This window comes from Sinohyriopsis cumingii, chromosome 9 (genome assembly GCF_028554795.1).
Source record: "Sinohyriopsis cumingii isolate HCF-2022 chromosome 9, ASM2855479v2, whole genome shotgun sequence".
NCBI classification, from domain to species: domain Eukaryota; kingdom Metazoa; phylum Mollusca; class Bivalvia; order Unionida; family Unionidae; genus Sinohyriopsis; species Sinohyriopsis cumingii.
The window spans coordinates 122,181,637-122,207,974 of record NC_142969.1 but is presented as its reverse complement, the minus strand read 5'-3'; the positions used below and the strand labels follow the sequence as shown (position 1 = coordinate 122,207,974).

The following is a 26,338-nucleotide window of genomic DNA, read 5'->3' as shown; positions in this document are numbered from 1 at the left end:
TTATATTACATGAAGCCATTTTTCATGGCACATATAGCTTAACAATTTCATTTGTTAGCCACTAATTAATTAAGACCAGAAGTTTGATAATTAGACTATTGAAAATTTATAATTTCACTTTTTAAAAAAATAAAGGCGTAGTTTATGTTACACGAAGCCATCGGACTTGGAGCGTTCCATGTAACAGCCCCAATTGTAGCCCAGCAATTAATAATGGACGTTCGATAATTTTTGGTAAAACTAAGTTAGATTCATTGCTAAAACGAATGAATTAAATGATGGACAATAGCTATGTGGGGTGAAGTCACCAGACTTCCAATACGACCCGTCCTTATATTTCGTGGCTGTAGTCGACTGTCAAAGGAAACCCTGCACAATCTCTCTCTCTCTCTCTCTCTCTCTCTCTCTCTCTCTCTCTCTCTCTCAGGAATGTGAGACGGCAGGATTCGGTTAATTGTTTGTTCAGTTGACTTTTAGCTGATTGGAAAATTCATACCTTTTTTGATATTATATTTCATCATGTTGAGATTCCACTTCTTTAGCCCCTGCTTTATTCCTCCTCTATTCGTTCCCCCTCCTCTGTTATTCTAGCTATTTAAGTTGTTACATCTCTTTCAAATCATGATTAAATTAAAATATTGAAATGAATTGCCGGCTGAAAAACATGATTTTATTTGTGCGTCGCTGTGCAAAACCTGTGATACATGATAGAGACCAGCACATTATCCAGTACAGTGACTAGCGAAACACTGAATATACATGGTCCAAACAGAACGTGCGAAACAGATTTATCTCATTACATTTAAGATCTGTAGCCTTCAGAATGTGAGAGAAAATGAAAAGTTACACAAAAGGATCAGTCTTCACAGATCTGATTGGATGACAAAGAGGCTGTACAGAAGTCCATTTTCAGAATAATTCTCTTCCTTTGGCCACACTTTCAGTGATGTAACACTTACTGCAATTGCTGACAACCCCACATGGAGTTTCGAAACCAGGAAAGGAAAGGAATCATACTGGATACGCCGCCTTAGAACATTTAACTCAAGTGGTTTAAACCTGGACGACTAGAAAAAGACATCCACTCACAAAGTAAATCACCTATTGCAGCCGGCATATTTTCATTCAAATAATTCTTACAATTTGCTTATTAGTCACCCAACAACCTATAATTAAATCATATAAAAACAACTTATGCTGTATAATTTAATTTTAAAGCCCATTCAATTCTATTTGTTTAAGATATAGTTCTTTTTTCAGGGATTCTAGGGGTTCTATTCTATCCACTGACATACGAAACACTGGAGACTATCAGCGGTAAGATATTCAGTGTTACGTTTCTAATAGTATTGGTTGATTGTTTACACTCTGACGTATTCAAAAAAAAAAGTGTTAACTAGATAGAGTTAATTTGTTGGCAAAGGGTGCAAACAAACATTGATCACCAACCAACTTGACACATTCAGTTGCAAAATACAGGCATAAAGCTGTATTACACAAATTCGACGAATACATCAGCGCGGAGAATTATATGCATAGTATTTCACCCTATGTGAATCTACATATCAAAACTATAAAATGAATTGCGGAGAGAGAACTACCCCCCCCCCACCAATAAAAACAATAAAATAAAACAAAATCGCCGATTAAAGGCAGATGTAATGTTATATTTGATGTGTTAGGTTTCCAGTGCCCTTTCATTTATAAATATAACAGATTATACAGCATTTAGATTTTATGAAAGAATGAAACTGGAATAAGTGTCACCCTTGTCATTTTAATACTTAGATGGTACGACTGTATGATATATAGGTACACAGGTAACATATACAGAGTAAAAATCCCCACCCAAACACACAATAATAACGAAACTGCATCAGCGCACCCTGATCCTGCCCCTAAACAATAGCTAAGCGGTACGAAAGATGTTATGTCCAAATTTGTCCGAATTTTTCAGATCAAACGTTTCTATATGGGCTGGACAATGGTGACAAACTATTAAGTGATGTTGACGATGACTGTTCCGCGGTTCCAAACAGCTTCATATTCCCGCTATTTAAGATCCTTCGGAGAGAGATTTTTGTGAGTATATTCACATAAACGTTTATGAAATAAATCTGATAAAGGTAAAGCTCTGAAGAATATAAATCTATTGCATGAATGTATTCTTAAACAGATTTTCATGCGAGGCATTGAACCTACTCTATCTTTTATTATTATTATTATTATTATTATTTTATTATTATTATTATTATTATTATTATTATTATTTCATCTCATTGTTAGTTTTTTTGGGAAGGTGGTGTCTTTTTAATTTGCCTTTGTTAAAAGAGAATGACAAATGGAAGATTGTCGCATTTTGAACCTGTCACACCAGTAACTTAACATTTCACGCTCTTAAGGGTTATCCTAGCTTGACATGAATGGTGAGCAAAGTAATTAATTAGGTTTCATAAATTATATTTGAAATGAGCACGAATGTAATATTCTATTTATCACACGCTGATAACCATAACATTTAATAAATAAAGCGCTTAGTGTCACCTAATGACTTTCAAGTGTTCTTGAAAGTCTTGCACATTACATCTTCGTTTTTCATAACGTCCTGACATAATTTGCTCTCGTGTGCAATATACAAATATTATATGCGCATGAGCCTAAATGACAAATGGGGGTCATATGATAAAATAATATTGTTCCTAATGGAATAATATGTTTGCATTGTTCGCTAGAAGTTGAGCTATTGACTTCTTGCTTTTGGAAAATCACGTTTCGTTGAAATGTTCGGTTTGAAATTTATGTGTTTAAGCTGAGAACGGAAGAAATAACAATGTTACTCCTTCAATGTTGACATTGGTCACTCCAATTTCATACGAAACTCGGATTGATATATTTTTAATAGTCTTTTCTTTGAGATCTGTTAGTTGATAACAGTTGCGATGAACTACGCTAATAGCTATTTATGGTAGATTCTTGACGACGGGCATGTGAGTAATTTACCTCTCTCAGCATTAATGATACGTTATATTACCATTTCACCATGAAGATATATTCATTTATCCTTACCCCAAGTTAGAAAGTTTGAAAGATTTATTCTGTCCTTGGTTCAATGCATTCTTAATTTGCCTAATCTTATTGCGATTTTTGGATTATATTATCGAAAAATAATTCTTCGTCGTCATTACAGGTATGCAGCAATGGCCTAGTCACCATAGATAAACCATACGTTACTTCAAAGATTCCAAAAGATTTTATGTCAGTGTCCCAAGAATTCGATGTTTTTATGCCATACTATACAGACATTGAATTAAGAAACGACGGTGTGGTGTACTACCAAGTAAATGACGCTTCAAAAGATGACGACTTCCGACAGCGTCAAAATGTTATCAAAGCGGAGGCATATGTTCGAGATATGAAGACGAACACAAGGTTCTTCGAGGCCCAATTCCTACTGCTAGTTACCTGGCATAAAGTTGCACCGTTTCCAGCCGAGAAACGTTCTAATGAGGTATGACCTATCCTTTTGAGATATCATTCAGAATAGTTATAGAAGGTACTGTAAATGGATTACTCTTTCGATCGCCTTATACTTAAACAATAGTTCTTTGTCAATAATAGCTTGATCTGAATGTATACAAAAATTAAGCCAATATGCCAGTGAATTTTCGAATGCATTGCAACATTAAAGAAAAAGATACATACAGTAATGGATGTGAGCATGAGTAAATAAAAATTAGCATCATTGCAAAATACTATATTATTTATGATGAAAAATATGTTAAAATTACTTTGAGTCTCTAAAACACTATAATCCACTATATATATATATATATATATATATATATATATATATATATATATATATATATATATATATATATATATAAACTTTATGGTCATAAACTAAGTAACATACACTAAGTTATAGAAATATGCAAAAGCAGCAAATTTTGTAATTCAATTATCAAAGCTATACAATGAAAATTTATGAGGAACTTACAGTATTATGAATTAAATCCAGAATAATCCTAAAAAGTTCTACTTAGATCCTCGAATGTTCTGGTCTGCCAAAATTTATGAAGTATTAAAACTGGCATTATCCAGAACTCCTTTGAAAAAATTTACAATATTTAAGAATACAATTTTAGTACAATGAGCACTTTGTAGTTCCGATGAATAATCTAAGCAAATGAACTCTCTTAAATAATATATAGACACAACATTTAATACATCTCCAGACTGATAATAACACAAGAAGATATTAGATAAGAACCAAAATAGGAATGAAATCAGTTGCTTAGATCTTTTTTTATATACAAGCATAAGGCACTAAAATGCATTTTGCTCCTACTTACTTTGCGTAATTTCACATGAATCCACCTGACCGTCCCATCCAATGGGAAATAACTTAATTCTTCTAAGAACCCACCTGACCAACATATTTAATGGGAAATAACCCAAACGTGTCAACACGTTTTATTATTCGAAACATGACAACACATACTTATAGATCCTAGGTAATATGCAGGCACCCTTACTATCTTAAATTAAAAATCTATATGCATCTAAAAAAAAATTAGCTATAGATAATAACTACAATTTACAGTCATGAGCATATATATATATATATATATATATATATATATATATATATATATATATATATATATATATATATATATATATATATGACACTATATTTATGAGTGTTTATTATGTCTAAAGGTGTTTACCTGTACAGTAGTAATTCAGACTGCCACATTTTCCTTCTTGTTGCAGACCATGTCATTTCAACTGGTTCTTGTTTCTGATGGCTTGGATACGTATGTTCTCTACATATACTTTGAAAATGAAATGAATCTTCGCGATAACAATGTCGTTATTGGTTATATGATGAGATCTGGACAGTCTAATCAGCACTTGTACTCATCGACGCCCTTTGCTTGGAATATCGCAAAAATTTTACGAAAAAATGGTGAGCAACAATTTTATATATTACAATAAATTACCTAGTTTTCGTAGGGCACCAGTTCTTTTTAACTTTGTGATTGCTTCGAACCATGAATTATAAGATTCAACGACTTACAAAGTTTTCGTGGACACGATGGTAATAAATATTTATCCAAGCTATGTAGGTACAGATAAAAATGTGTTCCTTGTCGCAACAGCACAAACTATGACACCAGCGGAGATGATTGAACGCATCGTTCTTCAAATTAACAGTCATGTTGATTACATGTATGATACATGTGCCTGTGCCTGTGACACACACACACACACACACACACACACACACACACACACACATATATATATATATATATATATATATATATATATATATATATATATATATATATATATATATATATATATATATATATATATATATATATATATCTGAGTGTGTGTGTGTGTACCACAAACATTAAAAATGACATGGCTTTTAGTGTTGGTATAAAACAGTTTGATATATCAATACTAATGGTATATGAAATTGTGATCCGCCCATGGCTCAGTAATACGCATATATAAACATTCTTGCAACGGTATGATGTTGATTCTACATCCATGATGATTACACTCGTTAATCATTACTGACGTATGAAAATAACGATGAAAAGTATTAAAAATCCCAGTCTTTTAAATTAATTTAATATTTATACGATTTCATTGCAATTCGTTCTGCTTTCTGCTGATCGTTCAGTATTTGCAGTGCTCTACTTTATTTATTAAAACAATCTTTCATGCTTATATTATAAGTGTGTCTTATATTGATTTAATTAATGTGAGTAAAATAGATATTAAGAAAAGAAAACAACCAAACTTATCAGAATGCAAATATGATTGACATTATCCACAAAAGGTACAGAACTACATTTTGTAGCTGACACACTCGGCAGGGATGTGAGGAATTCATTCATTAGGTCAATGCACAATTGCCTGGAGTCAATTTTAACTCCGTTCGAAGGGCCAATATGTTTATTTGCATGTGATATAAATACAATATAGGTATAGTATATATGCTGCATTAATGATATACCATTCATTGAATAAATTATTAATTAAAAGGAAACTCGACATGCCTCGTTTCCTTTTAAAGAAAAATGTATACCTCTCGTGTTACACCATTGATACAGCGTACATAATCTCTCTCTTTATATATAATAAGTTTGCTTGAGAATGAAATGTATTATTTACAGTAATCACAGGGAATGCTGACATTTTATTTATGTTGGTAAATAAAGACATTTTCTTTATTTAGGCGAAAAAGGAGCCATTTTCTATGAACTTACCGATCTCCAAAATCAAGATAATTTACTCAGACACAAATGTATCAAATGGTACTCAAGAAACAACCCAGGGAAGGCATTATACAACGAATCTATATCCCAAATGCCCGACTGCCCATGCACTATAGAATTTCTTCGAAGAGATGTCAGATTTACAAACCTACGTTTAAGGCAAGGTGATGCTCAGTGTAGTTACATGCGTCCATCTTGGTGGTTTAGACCATTAGGTGCTGGAAAGGTACATCGATTTATATTGGCTTGTAACAGAATCTAAAGCAAAATAAATATATTTACTGACTTGATGATTAATCTACGAAATGAATTAAGTTGATATTTCAGTAGTAATTCATTTTTGTATGTGCAAAATACTGAACTAAGATGGAAGCAATTATTTAACAGAACATTATTAAAAATAAACGATTAAGTTACACCAACACATATTGCCAACCAATCGTACCTATAGAAGGAAAACGATTGTATGACCTAGCAAGAATTAAAAAATGTCCTATACATTTTTAAAACGGACGCGGTATCATTTATTGACAAAAAATGCACGGGAACAATTTGTTCTGATAATAGTACGAAATTAGATTTTGAATTGGTATGGTTTGCAGTCTTAAATTGTCATTATATATTCAACAATTGGACGGATGTATTTTTAATTATGAGAACATAGGTCGAAGCAAGTCACATATATAATACTTACAAGTAACTGTACATGGCTGTCAATTTATTTCAGACATGTTGCTATCAAAATTCCGTCGATCAACACTTCGTTCCATCAGGACCTTATGCAGGGGGCTATATCCGCTATAATCCCTGGTTTTTTCAAAACTGGCATATCAGAGACGATTTAGAAATGCGGGAGAACTGCTGCGACAAAAGCGACCTCTGCAACCTCTATCATGCGTTAAGACCCGTAGGAAGCTGCTATACAACTTTCCCTCTGCAATTTGGTAAAGGCGGATACATTCTAATCTTGCCGGATTCTGAGCTATTTGTGTGTCTATAGATAATAAAAATATAAAATTTGGTTGTTCTTAACGAAACAGGCTGAATTGTTCTAATTTTCTCTTAAAATCTTAACTTGTGATCAGCCGATTCCTATTGGGAGTTAGTGTCCCAATTAGTCGCGATTAGAATGTATATTTAAATTTAAATTTAAAAACCTCATGATTTTATTTTCAAATGAGTAATTTATATCTGTTCTTGGTTTTAAGATTCAGCAGGCCTTTTAAAATGGGCAGACTGTTACTGTTTATTATTTTCAAAGGAATCAATGTCTTGGAACATGGCTTAAAGGTGTCACAATGGAAAAAAGTTATATGTTATATATTCTGCATTTCAATTCAGCACACATAAAAGGAGATTCATTAACAACATTTACGTGAAATAATTTCAAATACAATTTTACAATCGAAGAAAATACAGTAGAAACAAAGAACATTTTCATGATTCATTTACCACGAGAAAAGAGTGTTCACATAGCAAATGCAAACAAGGCAACATTTCCTCTTTTCGTACACTTGACAAAGGTGATTGTTTACTTGCAGGAAATTTCTGGGGAGATCCTCATATTCAGACATTAGATGGACGTACATACACCTTTAACGGCTATGGAGAGTATATACTTCTAAACCTGGACTCAGATAATACTTCGTTCATTCTTCAGGCGAGAACATCTCGAGCTGAAAAGGCAGATGGCAAGGTTAGCGATGCCACAATATTTTCAGCATTCTCTGCCAAGGATGACCGTGGCGCTCAAGTGCAGGTGGAACTGAACAGCTCAAAAACAGGTTCAATTTGCTTTGCATAGTTGTCTGAGCATATCTTCTACAAAACAATGAGGGAAATGTTAACATATGATATTTAGAATTGTATGTTCTGTTCTAATAACTCTAATGAAGCAAAGTGCACTTAACGATAATACCAAAAAAAACCGTTACATGACACATATGTATACTTAAGTTTTCAAGACGCTTATAGTCACAACAGCAGCGAGAAACTGAGGAAAGCTCCGAAATTCCCAGCTTGAAATATGTGTGCTCAAATATTAAATTATTTCAGAATTTCATAACTAACGGCATCAAATTGGAATAAATCAAGGAGTGCACTTATGATGGAGAAAAAAATAGCTTGATGCATACATGAATAAACATAAGGATACAAGAAGTTTCATAGTCACTCAGCATCTGAAGTCCATTGTAAAAGGCATAATCATGACTCTTCGTTTGACAAGCAACTGTAAAACAAATCGCAAAAAGCAAAGATATCAGAAGTTTTTACAGTAACTATTTTAAAATTAAGAAGAAGAAAAAAGAAGTAAATTAAGAATGGTACTCAAAATAAACGTTGTTTCCAATTAAACTTAGAAACAGCTGACACGAATTAACATGAACGATAAATGGAATACTAATAAGAATAAAATGTAGAGGAAATATAAATAAACTAAAAACAGATCGTGGTCGACATCGATATACAATTGAATAATTAATATAGGTTTCAAGGCACATGATGAACAATGTGCAAAGTAAAACGAAGAAAGTACCCATATGCATATGTTGGTAATACCCTAACCCATATATACCATTTTTCATAGTCGACTGAAAAAGCGAGATTAATAAGCCGACACAAGATGGAAAAGGTTTTAGGCCAAGTCGAATATCGTATCGAAATGTGTCCTTCTTAGCGACTCGGAATAATACATTAATTATATTTTGTATTTATTTCATAACCCCTTCCATTCTATGTTTTCCAAGTATATTTAGATGTACAGTGTACCTGGAAGTAAAAACAAATCGGGAACTTGATTGAAACACCTAATATAGTTTCATTTTGTATGTGCGGTACTGAAATACCGATTGAACATTCTTAAATCAACCATGCTAAAGTAAATGAATATAAAACAAATTATTAAAAAAAACTCCGATTATGTTGGTCCTTCGAAATGAAGCATGGCCGGATTCACGCTGATGATAAAAGCGAGGGTTGTTCGTGATGCCAGCTAATTCACCACGTTAAGGATCACAAGCTACATTTACATGAAAAAGAGATACGAAAAACAGATGATTAACACCTGGAAGACGTATCACTAATTTCAAGGAAGCAAGCAATGGGAACTTACATACACAGTCTAATTAACTGAGACTTATCTTAATACGTTTGAATACTACAGAAGTTATACCACCATATGGTGTATATCAACAATAACTGCGGACAGTGATAATAGTAAGGATATGTTTTACTGTGTACTAAAAACAAGAATCATCAATGACCTGAATTGAATTGTCGGAGTGGACAAGATAGAGTTGAGACTGTTATTGGTAAATAAGCAGTTTGGACTATGAACGCAAAAGGAGAAATGTTGGTAGACATTTGAATACAAATCAGTCATTGACTTGGATTGATCTTATTCATGCACAAAACTATTCTTAAAGTAACCCTGACCTCAGCTCTGACAATAACCAGAACCAAATCGGTAATATGTTTAATAGGAAATGGATAAAATCATCGTAAGCTGTGACGGTCAAAAAAGGATTAGATGTCAACGGAGACCAGTGTTTCTTAGTCTAGAGTGAGAACTGAAATTATCACGGTTACAAGGGAACAATGTGAGCCAAACACTATCATTATGCTGCTGATATGTCTCACTTTATACACACAGGAATATAAGCAAGTGAAGACCAGTGAGCTACAAAAAGAGGCAGCTGATGTTGGGGTTGCGAGAAAGGAAAAGACAACTAAACAAATAGTCAACAACAATAGAAGCAATAACAAAATGGCATTGAACAGAAGCATCATCAGGTAACACCATCTTTTAACTGGAGTAAAGATCGGAATACAAAATGCCTCACTCCATTTAGTAAATGGATATCATAGAAATCACGGAAATTATATTTGAGGACTTTATAGAAGTAATGGAAGATCAACACCTATGTATGGTTCTGTATAATATACAAGGGTGATGGATTTTAGGGGTAAATATGTACGAAAGATTCTGCAGTCGAGATGACCACAAAAAGTGTACAACAAAGGGTCTGAGAAATAACTGGAATGAACAGCTTAAATGTAGAAATCACAACAAGGCGTTCGATATGTGGGGCATCTTTGGATGACGATTAACAACAATCATTCCTAAAGAGATGAATTACAGCTGGAGATACGAAGAAGTGGGAGAAATACAAAACGTGGCGAACGGACATATAATCAAGAGTCGAAAACAATGGTAAGCCCTGGAATAGATAGTTCTGGACCGATTGCGATGGAGGTCGGCCATGGAAGCCTTATGATAAGAACCGACAACTCATTGATTGAATGAATAAAAATCAATGAAGACTGCTATTGGGTAAACCAGGCAAGTTCCATCTCTTGAAGATCATGGCATAATTTTAAGCGCGACGACACAGATATTGTCATATTTGAGATAACGTTTATATCAGAAAGTACAATAAGAAAAATATTGTTGGGTTCAAATGTCTACCAACATTTCTCCATTCTCATTCATCGTCTAAACTTCTTCTTTCCCCATAACAGTCTCAATAGCCTGTGTAACATATTGCTGTTTTTTTTATCTTACAGGGTTTTCAGTTTTTGCTAAGACCGGATCAAGTAACAAGTTTGATGACTATACTATTTCCTTTGCAAATGAAATTTCTTTTAGCGTTGATACTGAAAATGTATCTTTCATCAGAGACAATGACAAGAAGGCGTTCACAGCGGTATTTGCTTCAGGTATAACATTTAAAAAATTCGTTTGATTTATACTGCCTTTTTGCAATAAGGTATATATATATATATATATATATATATATATATATATATATATATATATATATATATATATATATATATGAAAGTAGTCATTATTCATTGTCATCAAGGTGAGGGAACCAAGAACAAAAAATCAGCGTCCAGCTATCAGTCTTAACATCTGTTTGCGCATTGCCCTTTCAGCTAGACTTTGTTTTAATGTCAACCAGATATGACTTTTAAAACATAGGAGTTGTATCCAACAAAATATTGGAAAGGTGCGTCGATTAACAGACTTTGTCGATATTGTTAGAAGTTTTAGTTCTTGACCAAGTTATGCTGAGATCTGATTTATGAGTGAACAACCACGAAATGGAGATTTCACTAGATTGACGTCAAAGTACCTTTTTGAAACACTAATTGATCTACATCTCGGAAGAGTTCGATATTGAACAGATTTTGTCTTTTTTTCTCAGTTTCAGTCATTTTATTATAGCTTATGAACGATTTTAACAATGCTTTCCTTGAACCTGTAGCAAATCAAGAGCATATATTAGTTGACGAACATAGCTGGTAATCTCAAAATTAAATACAATCATTGTTTAATTAGGTTATTCAGTTACTTATTGCAGAAATATTAAAATCCAAACTTAGTTTCCTAGTTCAGCTTAAATGAATTCGTTTGTAATGTGTTGCCTACAAACCCATTAGAATGCGTGTACATATATTTGTGAATAACTTGTTCAAGCTATATTACTCTGGCAATAAATATATTTTGCAACAAAGCACGAGTGAAGACATGTATGATTCGGTTACAATGGCTTTTTGTTTTGTTTTTGATGATGCAAACAACCATGCGATATCCTGATAAAAGCAATGTTTTAAATACTAAATCGCGCACATTGTGTCAGTAATATTCTTTGCTTACCACGTATATTTTTGTAGCTTTTGGGGTAAATCCATCCACCTAACCTTTGATATGTAATGTTGTCTCTCTTCATAGGTATCTCCATGACAGTTTCTATGGGAGTTAAAATGCTCACTGTATCAGTCGTTATCCCGACACTATTCAGAGGAAAAACCAGGGGACTTCTCGGAAACTTCGACGGCAGCCCTACTAATGAGTTCATTTGTTCCAATGGAACAATACTAAATGACAACATACGGGAAAGAGAGATTTTCCAGTTTGGTCAAAGCTGTAAGCTATGTTTTACGTATTCCAAGCTTAACCCTTTTCTGAAAGATTTGATATAAGTGAAGTTGAGATGATTCAAATTTTTTAAGATACTGGTCACATGCATCCTTTTGACCCGGTATGTATATTCGCAGAATTTTCCCAAATATACCCTTAGTACAACACTTCTCCGTTAATCAATTTCTTATATTTTCATCAATTAAACCTAAAATGAATGGATGCAACACTAAACTTTACTTGGTATTATGAAATAATTCTCGAATAATGCATCTCAGTTTCAATAACCAAATTATTCAATGTCATATGCAACCTGACTAATGAAGATCCAAACTTACACAAACAGAGAGCATGTGCTTGGTATATCATTATTCTAAATCAGAGTACATGTTGCTTATTACCCCATATATATTTATTCATTACTGGTCGCGTAGGGGTCCGTAAAAGCATCAGTAACTTAATGTTCACTGACATGAAGGCAAATCTGAACGTGGCCTTAATAACAATAGGCTGCGTAATGCCAAAAACGTAAAAAGGAGATCGTCTCAGACGATTTTTAATATTCCTCGATCTTGTCGTTCATTTGAAAATTAAAACCTAATGATTTGCTTGAATTGACATTGCACTAATTGCAGTCGTTAGTTAGTTTATTTTATTATGAATGAATGAATCAATTAATCAATCAGTCAATCAAGCAGTCACTTTATAAATTTGTGACTTAGTGAGATTTCAACGCCCGGTGTTAACACTACCACTTGTACGGAAACAATGTTCTAAGAGATCTTTGCTGGATTGCATGTTGAAGAAACAGTGATCGATATTTTCATTTTTGCTTCATAAGAAACATGTTCGAGCATTGATGAGTATTCGACCGTATGAAGCGCCTTTCTTAAGATAAAATGAACATAAATTAACAAAATCATACATAACAACAGTCTCAGAGACAACCATTATTTTTCCAGGGGCTGTCGATGGAACAAATACAATATTTCGCTATCCGACGAGTAAAACTTACACAGATTATGCTCATCCAGATTATGTCCCAAAATTTCTTGACGAAGCTGATTCAGAAAAGGTAAAAAATGCAACTCTTGTATGTGGGGAACAAAATCAGGAGTGTATATTTGACCTAGTGTTTACCGGAGACGATGATGTTGCGAAAGAAACTCATCGTATTTCAGCCGAAACAGAAGAGACACGGCTTCAAATAGGTTTGTCAATATTTGTTACTAAGAGTACATTTCTTTCATATATTATATATGCGCACTATATATTAGCGAACCATGTATCTTTTCATAAAATTATAATTAATATTCTTTTCAGCATCTATATCTTGATATCTGTGAGCAATGTAGGTCTCGTACTAACTAAACTATGATTTATAAACTGTTGTTCTGAGACAGGTCTTCTTTGATTTCATCTCATTCTGTATCATGAATAGTGGGGCCCCGAGTGACCGAGTGGTCTAAAGCGCTCTCCGTTAAGGATCACTGCCATCACACCTCTGTTTGCGTAGGTTCGAGTCTCGGATTCGGCCAATGTGGGTATGTGAGAAAGCTTGCCAGTAGGTTCTCGAGGGTCGGTGGTTCTTTCCGGGGATTTCCCCGATTCTTCCTCCACAATTAATACTGACCGCCATGTATAGCCTATCGTGTGCTGAAAAATGGCGTTAAACCCTAAAACAACAACAACAACAACATCATAAATAGTATTTTGGTTGGTATTTTCAAGCTTTTTGGAAATTACTAAGGACATCGGATGTTCTTTTATTCTATTACTCCAATTATCGTTTCTCAAATCATCGATCAAATTAGTGGGTTATAGCATGCCTTTTAACTAAACAATCAACCCAGCTTCTGCATGTAATTATAGAAAATGTGATTCCGCACATAGAAGGACCAACAGTTGTAGAAGTCCATATGAACACAGTCGTGAGCTTCTCGGTAGAGGGCTTAGATGATGGGATCATTGGGTATCGTTTTATTAAGAACAACGTTGGAGCCACACTTCAATTAAACGATCTGTGTGAGGCAGTTGTAACTTTTTCGACAACTTCAGATTCTTCCATAGAAATCAGGTATATCTTTCACACTGTGTTACTCAGATTCTAGTAATAATAAAATATTGTTTCGACCTATTAAAATAACCACCACATGATACAATAACTTTCTTCCTTATATTTGTCATACTTTCATTCATATTATTTTATGCGTGACAAAATACATACGAGTAATGTGGGTAGAAGAAATGTACATGGTTATTTTATTGTGAGTTTCTCTGCACATAATAAGCATTTACCATTATTTTGAGTCTGAGAATGGAGTATCATTATTTAGTCTGCAAGTCCTAATTATTTCATCCTTTACAGTATCATTGCAGAGGACGACAAAGGCGTACTATCCAATCAAATTGAACCAACAATCGTGTTTTGTTCTGGCTGCAACAATAGTGGCGTCTGCGATTACACATCGTTCAATAACGACAACCGAACAACGGCTAAATTTAAATACGCAAGATGCGTCTGCAACATGTATTGGTCAGGTGAAACACACATAATAATTGTACTGAAATAAAATTCTTCTTGATTCTTCTTGATTATGAAACCGAAATCCCATTAACTTAAAATCAAATTAGAAAAAATAGGAGTATTCACGGGATTCAAAGCAATTCCACATTAGACACGGTATTATTCCCACTTGACCCCCATAATGAAGTGTCTAATTGATTAAGTAATAAAAAGCATACATTTCCACTGAAATATGAATACATCAAGGGCTATGTTGCTTTTAAACATGAGGAGTTTAGTTTGCTTGCAGTTTACAAGGAAAACCCATACATAATAACATTTAAAAAATAAAATCTTGAATTGTTTTGATTCTCGATTTTTCCGCGTAGCCAGGAAGTATGTGTTGCGACTCTATGGTCACAAACTAAGTAAGAGAAATAAGCAAAACCAAAACAATTTGTAAAACTTAACAAACAGTATAATTATCAAAGTGATAAACGAAAATGTGATAGGAACTTCCAATATTATGAAGTGAATCCAAACTAATACTGATAATGGTCTATGAAAGTCCAAAATGAATGAAAAGTTCCTTATAAATGTCAAAACCTGAAATGTACTGTTCCTCCAAAAACCGTGACTTTGTCACGATGTCAATGTTCAGAATTTCTTCGAATAATTAATAACAGTTCCTGAATAATATTGTTTCTGTAGTTCAAATATTGAACATTTTCTATTTCCACTGAACAGTCCAAAAAATGTTTTTCCTCTTGAATAATATCTAAGTACAACATAAAACACCTCCGAAGACTTACAGCAGGAAGACAAGAAATATGAATGACTCCAAAATCGGGATGAAGCTGATTGTTCTGTTCTCTCCTTTAATACACCGCCTATTGTAACTATATTTCGAAATAGACCCCATGTGACGGATCACGCTACTCATTTTGCGTTAAATATGCATATTCATCTGACATAGCAATGGGAAGTTACTGAATCCTTGCAGAATCATGGAAACGCTATCAGCCACATAATAATTAAGCCATATGCGCCATTATTATTATTAATTGTCAACACATATCTAAGCATCTATTTATAGACCCTATGTAATACTAACCTCCTAAGATACTCAGGTCACGTATGCAAAACTTAACTAAATATATTCTGTACGATTTCCAGCCATGAGTACAAATTATAAAAATCAGATAAAATCATATACCAGGAATAACTTAAAATATAGATATACATAACATATGCTGAGATGATATGTTCAAATAACCGTTTTCATTTGATTTGTAGACTACCTTGATATGGGTATGCTTTTTTAAAACTCGTTAGCTTTCAAGAACAACAGCACATATATAAATGTAAATATATTACCTGTCAATGAAATTATAGAAAGATGACACTTATGTTACATGTATACTATTGCAGGCCCTAACTGCGAGGAAGACCTGGATGGTTGTGCCTCGTCTCCATGTACTTTTTTGAGAAACTGCACGGATTATTCCGCTTCACTGCATAAGCAGCTTGGTGTTGGCTACAATTGTTCCAGTTGTCCAGTTGGGTACAGCAGCAATGCTGAAGGAAAATGTGTTGGTAGGGCAACTTAAAATTTATCATGCATGCGTTGGCTAGGTCATCGATTGTTATGTAATATTTTTAAGATATAGTAGAATTTACCAAGCCATTTTGTACCTTATTTTTTATTTCATAATCTGTATATAAGCTTGGAAAAAGAAGTCTATTTTAACAGATAAAAACCTATTTTAATTGCTGCAATTTATAATAAATTCTACGCTGACTATGAAGAACAAAAATTTATATTCGAAACTTGAAGCAAATTGCGTAGCTATGATGGTTTGTATTGTCAGATGATGCCATAGAATGTAATTGTCCCGAGCACTTGCGAGTCGAGTCACTTTATATATATATATATATATATATATATATATATATATATATATATATATTTATATGCGTGTGTATGTGTTAATTATATCTGAGTGAGACAGCATAAAAAATCTTTATTTTAGACGTAGACGAGTGTTTGGTTAAGAGAGAAACATGTGCACAGATCTGTCAAAACACTGAAGGTAGTTTTTCATGTTCCTGTATGTCGACCTTTCGGTTAAACGGAGACGGCCAGACATGCAAAGGTGAGTCCTCCTGGAATTTTCGGGTGATAAATTGTGGCTGATAAGGTATAGCTTTTTGGCAACAGTTGTTAATTTGGTAGTATTTTATTTACTGAATGTCATTTGTATATATTTCTCCAGTATTACATACGTTTAGAATAACATGTAAATTGTTGCATTTGATTCATAATACATTATACCATTTTAACCTCAGTTTCTCATTTCCTATTTCGTGGCAGTATTTTCGTCTTAAATTCATTTATTAATAATTATTTGTATTCTTTTCCCGTTTCATTGCACAAGAAAAAGGAGAAACAGTTTTGTAGAAATAGAGATAAATATTTTGCAACAATTAAAACAATATTAATACTTAATCAGACCGTTTTGGACTTGTTTAAAGTGCCCCATATATGTTTTGTCAGGTACTCAAGTGTTTGAATTTCATGGCCAAATTGTTTTTTTTTATACGTTATTGACGTAATTAAATGATCTAGTAATTAATCACGTCAAAGGAACGATACTAAGTAGTTTTCTGTTTGTAAACTTTGCCGTAAAGTCCGAAACAGACTTTAAACCGTCGGAATTTCCTTTCAGAATCCAATACAAAATGCTTTTATTGACAGTCCAGTTTGCATTGACTGTTTATAAATATTGAATTACGTTTCCTATTGAATCAGCGAAATGGTAATCAAATGCATAAGGGATGAGAGAGAAATATATTTGGATTTAACATATATAATGATATGATGAAGTATGTTTATCATATATTTGGATAAATACAAAAATAAAAGCAAGCAACAATTACTATATATATATATATATATATATATATATATATATATATATATATATATATATATATATATATATATATATATATATACAAAGATTACAAATCGTATGGCGAATAACTACCCTTTCAAGTGCAATTGATCCAGCAAGGGATCACATGTGTCAGGGATTGATTAAGATAAATGCAATAAACTGGCAGCGAACAGTGCGAAACTAGTATCTAGCTAGCCTGCGCGCTTTCGACTCTTTAATGAGTCTTTTTCAAAGGCAAATACAAAACATAGACAAGACTAAGAAATAAAACAAAAAAACGGTTATGTTTGCGAAACTTAACATGGCTGTTTCTACAGAAATTCAACCTTTTGACTCTATTATGTGTCAACTAGTTTATTTCAGCATGTTGCTGATATTGGAAAATATTTGTATTCACCTAAAAATTGATGAGCCATAACGACAACTGTTATTTTATGTAAATTTATGTAAGCGCAGATTATATCCCGGATATTTTATTGTTCTAGTAGTCATTGGCTATTAAGCAGATTTAGAGAATTATTTAAAAGATAACGTGTCAGCTGCAAAAAATAATTTGATTGCGCATGTTCGTCTTTTTCTAGTCTTCTTGGTTTAAACCGCTTGGTTTCAATATTATAAGGCGGCGTATCCAGTAAGATTTTTCTTTTCTGGTTTGGGGACTCCAGTTGGGGTTGTGAGCAGTTGCAATAAGCGCTATATCACTGAAAGTGTGGCCAAGGGAGAAGTGTTCTGCGACCGGGCTTCTGTACAGCTTCTTTGTCATTCAATCAGATCTATGATCTACTCATTAAAGAGTTGAAAGCGCTCAGACTAGCTAAATACTAGTTTCGCACTGTTCGTTGTCAGTTTATTGCATATATATATATATATATATATATATATATATATATATATATATATATATATATATATATATATATATAATTGTTTTGTCGTTTTAAAAATGGCTTATCTGGTCCGCGCTCTGGTGACAGTTGTACATGCCTGTATTAAATGATGAACAAGTTTATTATTTCTACTGATGTAGTTTAAAAGGGAAATTGATTTCTCGGTTTATAAGCTTCCTCAGGCGATTCATTGTGTTTTTGCATTATTCAGATATCGATGAATGTGAAGAATCAAAGAGCGACTGCGACCAAATTTGTATCAACACAAATGGGGGATATTCTTGCGGATGCTTCTCCGGTTATCAGTACAATAATTCGACCAAACAATGCGTTAAAGGTAGGATAGGACAATAGCACATTGAAAATAAGCTCAGAAAATATCTCAGAAGGTTGATATACTTCTTCTTTATTGACCTATAATATAATTGACCTATAATATACCAAAGAATATATATTCATATTTTTTACCAAAGGACACGCGTGAGGTGTTAACTGATTTTGTCCCAAATGCCATGCTCGCAGATTTAGAAAGATATTGTGAATTATTATATACACTCTAATCATTTTATTGTACAGTCATACATGGATGATATACTAGATTTTGAATGTGTACATTAAGTTTAGAAGAACTCGTCGAAAAATACTATGAACAAAAGAATGCATCTAGAATAAATGATACAGTGAGTATAAACGTGATTTAAGCGCAATTCTATATACAAAGTATATATTTGTATGTATTTGTATCAAGAAATCAATCAATAAAGGATGTTTTTATGTTGTCACTTGTCGAAACGTTTCAGACGAGTTATACTGTGTGCTCGAATATAGATACTGGTGAAACCTAGATTAATAAAACTTGACATAGTTAATAGTATTTCAATATGTCCTTTGCATAGGTGTCCCTGTGAATGCATGCTCTCATATGAACTGCAGTTTTACTGCTGGTTGTACTGTGGGTGAAATTGGCAATGCAACATGTTTCTGTAAGGTCGGATTTCACTTATCTCCGGATGGCCTGTCTTGTGAAGGTAATTCAGTTGTCAATCTTTTCACGTAATACATTTTATTTTTAAGATAACTAGAATAATATTTAATACATGGAATAGGAATTCACATTTAATAAAATATCATGAAAATGAATGGTCGTTATAGATTTGATGTTTATTAGAAATACGGAGGTTTTGTAAATATATAACAGGTCCTCTGCCTTGCCTTTGTGACAGAGGCGTAGCTGGGGGGGGGGGGGGCAGGGGGGTACATATGTCCCCGGGCGCCAAGGTACAGGGGCGCCAAAATGAGGCTTACAACGTTACATTATAATAAGTAAACAAGGGTAATATTCAAAAATGTGATTAAACGGGGAGGGAGCTGGGGCGCCAATTTTATAGTTCGTCCCCGGGCGCAAAATATCATAACTACGCCTCTGCTTTGTGAAGTTCCCTTGGTAACAAAAACAATGTATGTGCTGAAGAAATTGAGTCATGTTCTAAAGTTAGTATGTTTTCATCTTTAAATTATCTCGCGGAGAGTTTCAGTCAAGACAATTTCTGAGTGCAAACTTTAATTGGTGTCGTAAGGCTGTGAGCATTTGTGTTTGATTTTGCAGTTTTACGCATGATTGAAAACAAGAAATTGTTGTAACTTGGTGTGCAATATTCGTAATTTAAAAGAGTTGATACAAGTTTAAGTCTAGGATCTGCTTTTGTTCTCAGTGTGTTTTGTGACTGCTGAACCAGATGTCAAATATTGCTTCTGGTTCTTATAGACAGTAATGTTTGTGTATTCCGTTCCGCGTACCTTACAAGGCAGCGACAGATTGTTCATCATCTACAGCCTGTTTCCGACACCAGATACATGAAACAAATTGCACTGAGGGTAGACTTTTATTGCAGGAGCGGCTCAAATGCAATTCGTATTCATTTCATTCAAAGTGGCAGAGTATGATAACTGTAGGTTCATATATAGTAATAGTTTAGCAGTGACACTGAATATACATACTTGTAAACTCTTCAGTTGTTTTTATTTTAGACGAAAGCCGATTATTTCTTCTAACCCTAAGGCTACATTTTTAATATTTAAGACAATTTATTTGCAGATGACGACGAGTGCTTACAAAATGCCTGTCAGCAGAGGTGCACTAACACCTACGGCAGCTTCCAATGTACATGTTATGCAGGCTTTCATATAGACAAGGATAAAATAACATGCAAATGTAAGCAATGTCAAGTAACGTTTCTATCACGACCTTAAAGCATCTCAAAGCATCATTTCAAGAATTTTGTTATTCTTTTATTTTAAAAGATAGGTATGAAATTTGTAAATTATCTGAAATATAATCGTACAAGTAAAGAAACTGTATGTAAATTTAGAGGCATTTATAAAATTGTATAGAATTATTGTGAAGGTTCCATGAGAGTACGAACGATATTGAGACTACATAAATCATAGAGGTATATGGTTATACGTTTTGAAAGGTTATCCAATCCCGTTGAACTGAGAGAAATTAAGATCTACCAACCAAATATTTAAATGGTTTTGAAATGTATTTAAGACAACGACCATTTTATCTTTAGGATGGACGTGATGAACTAGGGATTTTGTTTCAAGTCAGGCATTTCTATTTTCATTCTTTAGTTCGTCACCAAATAACTCAAAATTAAGAAATATACAAGGGTAAAAAAATATTTTTCTTGCAAAATGAAGACATCAATGTTTTTTTTTTTTTATTTTCATCTTCACCCCCACCCCAGGTTAAGTTGTCGTTATATGGAACCTGTAGTGCATTGCGTAAGTTTTTCTCATGAAAGTTAAATTCAAAATTGTAATAGAACTTTTTATGTTCCATTAATCACCAAAATTAGCGTGTGATCCCTTAACATATGGCGAAAACTGCAGTCAGGTATGTGAATGTGGTCGTGGAGTTGACCGCTGTGATTCTGTCAAGGGTTGTATCTGTAGAAACGGCTGGTCAGGACCGACATGCGAGGATGATGTTGACGAATGCATTGACCCGAACATCTGCAGAGATACGTACAAAACATGTGTGAATACTAACGGTTCATACGCATGTCACTGCGTCGATGGATTCATTGTAGATGAAAACAACATATGCTTAGGTGAGCTTGACGAGAGGTAAGACATGAAATTAAACATGTAGACAGGCTTGTGTGTAATGTCGACTGTATCAGCTTAGTGTTTAATAGTAACAAGTGCTGACACGATAGAAAACGTTAATCAAAATGATGACCAAAGTTTGAGGTATTAGAAGCATCATGAAGTTTTTAGTTTATTCTGATTAATTTCAAAATAATTCTCAACCAAAAAACCTAGAATTAAAGAGAATATCGATAATAATAATAATAATAATAATAATAATAATAAACATCTACCTAAAACTGTTCATCTTCCTTTCATCTACAAGAACTCTTATATCGTTTAAATAATTGCCTTCGATATAAAAGCTTGTTATAACTAAAGACCTTGGCTCCGGTTTCGCTAAATTCTTGTAATGTGACATCTTATCTGAATATGATACTTCCGACAATATTGATATTTATTTGAAATTTAGAGACACTGGCCAGCACTTAAAATCACCTTTTATTTTTAAAATTTAGCACATAAAATATTTTATTCTTCATATAAAGTTGAAAATTTCCTTAGATACAGGGCAAGACTTTATAAAGGAAAATAATATTTTGTGACTGCATTTGAATGACTACTAAATATTTTGTGAAAAAGGCATTGTTGCCAGTCCCAGAAAAGAAAAGTATTAAAACATTTAATTTGAGGAAGAAATTTAAAAATGCTTTGTTAGACTCTGACCTGGTTTAACCCTAATCTCTCCAAATTTCTATACAAAAACTATTTATAATATTATTATGCTAATAATACTTCACAAAATACCAATCGTTTTCTCTGAGGTAGATATGACAGAAAAAATAAATAATGTTACAACTCTATTGATCTTAAATTAAATAACAGAAAAGAGCGAAAACCAACATGTTTTATAAAATTCAGCAAACAATCTATTTCCCTAGAATACAAAGTTAAAATTTAATAAAATCCCAAATCGTCATAAAATTTATATCACAAGTCTAAATGTATTGAGCATTCCGAACGAATTTCAGTGGTATTCTGAATGAATTTCAATCTTGACTGTGCTGATGTGCAGTATCCTTGAATGTACTAATGTGCAAACAGTCTTGATGTATCACAATGGTACAATCCAAAACGTCCCTGAATAAATTTATAATAAATTTATAAAATAGTAATTTAGTCCTAAAATAAAAGAGCTCTTTGTAATTCCAATTAATAATTTAAATAAATAAATCCTCTCAAATTAAAATTTAACATAACTAAAACAGATTACTTTAAAGACTACTATTAAGAGAGGAATGAATAGCTTTGATGTAAGTGACTTTATATACCTCTCCACCGGGCCTAAGTCGCAATAATCATTTAATGAAAGTTTTCTGTAATCTTAATGTAGTATTAAAAAAAATTCGTCAACAATGTCAGGCCTATTTACTTAAAAGTTTAGCAATCTACCTGGGAAAGGGCAAGCAGACCATGTTTTTCCTAGGGGAATATCAAGGTTCTGAATTCAAACTCAAGTAAACACGTTTGCTTCCAAACAATAAAAATCGTAATATATAACTTAAAATCATCGACAAGGGTTAGAAATGTAATATGTTGTTTGCAAAATAACAAGTCATTAGTCACGTAAGCTCAACTCAAACTATCAATTATGGATAGAGATGAATCACACAGTGCAGATTAAATATACCGAACACATAATAATGGGCAAAAGCCAGCACACAATATAATTACATATACATTGCAATAATTAATTGTTAGTTTTATAAATGAATAGATGGAAAACATTTTTTTTTTAAATTGAGGAAATCCTTTAAATTAAAAATGATTCCTCAAAATTTCCTCACGAGAGCAGCGCTGTATCAAGAGTATTATACATATAATAACTGTATCAAGAGTATTATACATATAATAACTGTATCAAGAGTATTATACATATAATAACTGTATCAAGAGTATTATACATATAATAACTGTATCAAGAGTATTATATACGTTATAACTATTCAAAGAGTAGTATATACGTTATAACTATTCAAAGAGTATTATACACGTTATAACTGTATCAATAATAGTATACACACGTTATAACTGTATCAAGCGTATTATACATAATTTAACTTTGCCAAGTGTAGTATGCACGTTATAACTGTATCAATAGTATTATGCGTGGTATAACTGTATCAAGAGTATTATATGAGTTATAACTGTACCAAGAGTATTTTACATATTATAGCTGTATCAAGAATATCATGAGTTATAACTGTATCAAATATTATACTTGTTATAACTGTATCAAGAGTATTATATGCATTATAACTGTATCGACAGTATTATACATGTTATCACTGTATCTAGTATTATATGTGTTATAACTGTATTGAGAGCATTATACACAGTATTACTGTTTCAATAGCATTATACATGTTATAGCTGTGACCAGAATATTGAACAGTAATATAACATCGACCAGATTTCATTTTCTTCATCTTATTGTTTGTTACAACCTTCACTGATTGAGATTACTGTAGGAATCACAACATGTAACGCTTGAGATACATGATATATCGTGGGTGTGTTTCTCGTTCCAGTTAACTTTATTACTGGTTAGGATTAGACGGTTATAGGAAGATAACGTAACTACAAAGCCTCTATTACATTGTGCTTGGCTTGAACACTGAAAATACCTTTCTTTCGTGTTGCCATCAGGGGTCCCTAAGCAAAGTGTTAATGAATTTGGTAATTGCTATCCATTGCCAATGGTGTCATGTATACAATCAACCAGACAAAAATCACCAAACATTGCTAAACATCCAATACCCGTTTGTTCAACAAGTCAATATTTTTCTTACATGAGCATACTTTAATCAGTAAATTGGTCGTGCTATATTTAAACTTGTATCCAAACTATGCAATTCCTATTATACTAGAACGATGTTCGATTTTTCTATTACTGTTAATGCCGATAGTTCTACTAATTTTGCTACTACTGACAACATTACCATTACTGCTACTAGTACTACTACATTGATAATAATATTTTTACAACGACTACTTTATTAATATTGCAAATATTGTTACTACTATTACTACCACTGTATCATTAATGCCAATATCGATACTACTACTTCAATTACTGCTTCTACTATAATAATAATAATAATAATAATGCCAATATAACTACTACGTCTTTTACCATCATCACTTCTACTACCACTACTAGCACTAAACCAGTAATGCCAGTTATACTAGCATATGACTACGCTTTTAAATATTTTTTTTTTATACTGAATTACAATTGTTTATATATTTATTTTACAAGACGTTAATGAATGTATGGATCCAGAGCTGAATGTATGCAAACAGCGATGCAGTAACACACTCGGAGGATTTTATTGCACGTGCGATCCCGGCTTCATAGTTGATCCAAACAACAATACAAGGTGTAGAGGTACAGTCTATCTAACCTTAATTATATGTGTACACGTCGGGTTTATTTTACTACACATAGTGTTTATTCACATTTTAATATACAAAGTACATTGGGGGATTTCACATAGTGTTTATTCATATTTTAAAATACATTGTATATATGGACCATTTCAAATTGTGTTTATTCATATTTTAACACACTGTGTACATTGGGGGCACATATTCATAGTTCACTATGCGGCACATTAAGTGTATTTTTCTTAATGGGGTTTATAAATATACATACACGTGCATCATTTAGTGCTTGATATATAACCAACATTAGTCTGAAGAAATGGATATAATCTGGAGCAACCATCAATCAATTTAATTTAGTCTTTACATTTTATATATAATTTCAGCATTGGTTCTTTATCCATTTTTCGCAAAATAATCATAAAATTACAGAATATTCGAACATGTTCCGTATATGTTTACTTCTATGTACCTTGACGATATTTTACGCCAAATTTCTTTCACAGTAAATTATCTATTTATTTTGAACACAAATTTAATTTAACTACATCAGAACTGTTAGTATTTTCCAACGTTTTGGGTAACTGATGGATAGAGACGTAATGAAACCGTAAAATTAAGATAAAGGAAGACGATTACCTTTCGATAGTCAAATAAATATCATTATCAGAATGGTCGTAGTTGAGCTCTTTTCCTGACAGAAACCTGCCATGCATAACTTTCTGCCTTCCACAACTGTGGTATACATGATGCTACATGGTATACATAATGCTACATGGTATACATGATGCTACATGGTATACATAATGCTACATGGTATACATGATGCTACATGGTATAAATGATGCTACATGGTATATTTGATGCTACATGGTATACATGATGCTACATGGTATTCATAATGCTACATGGTATACATGATGCTGCATGGTATACATGATGCTACATGGTATACATAATGCTACATGGTATACATGATGCTACATGGTATACATGATGCTGCATGGTATACATGATGCTACATGGTATACATAATGCTGCATGGTATACATGATGCTACATGGTATACATAATGCTACATGGCATACATGATGCTACATGGTATAGATGATGCTACATGGTATATTTGATGCTACATGGTATACATGATGCTACATGGTATTCATAATGCTACATGGTATACATGATGCTGCATGGTATACATGATG

General features: G+C 32.9%; 1 protein-coding gene across 1 annotated transcript in view; it reads left to right on the top strand.

Moving 5' to 3' along the window:
• The window catches only part of LOC149792814 (uncharacterized), a 107,742-nt gene that overhangs the window by 59,080 nt on the left and 22,324 nt on the right, over positions 1-26,338 (top strand). Inside the window, exons 7-25 of the mRNA XM_089971266.1 lie at positions 1,261-1,317; positions 1,958-2,082; positions 3,188-3,508; positions 4,780-4,975; positions 6,266-6,531; positions 7,033-7,249; positions 7,847-8,089; positions 10,872-11,024; positions 12,046-12,240; positions 13,197-13,445; positions 14,107-14,311; positions 14,603-14,775; positions 16,172-16,336; positions 16,774-16,896; positions 18,799-18,924; positions 19,484-19,615; positions 20,683-20,799; positions 21,449-21,703; positions 25,006-25,134. Coding sequence (XP_089827392.1) covers positions 1,261-1,317; positions 1,958-2,082; positions 3,188-3,508; positions 4,780-4,975; positions 6,266-6,531; positions 7,033-7,249; positions 7,847-8,089; positions 10,872-11,024; positions 12,046-12,240; positions 13,197-13,445; positions 14,107-14,311; positions 14,603-14,775; positions 16,172-16,336; positions 16,774-16,896; positions 18,799-18,924; positions 19,484-19,615; positions 20,683-20,799; positions 21,449-21,703; positions 25,006-25,134 — 3,447 coding nt within the window. The remainder of the gene's footprint in view (positions 1-1,260; positions 1,318-1,957; positions 2,083-3,187; positions 3,509-4,779; positions 4,976-6,265; positions 6,532-7,032; positions 7,250-7,846; positions 8,090-10,871; positions 11,025-12,045; positions 12,241-13,196; positions 13,446-14,106; positions 14,312-14,602; positions 14,776-16,171; positions 16,337-16,773; positions 16,897-18,798; positions 18,925-19,483; positions 19,616-20,682; positions 20,800-21,448; positions 21,704-25,005; positions 25,135-26,338) is intronic.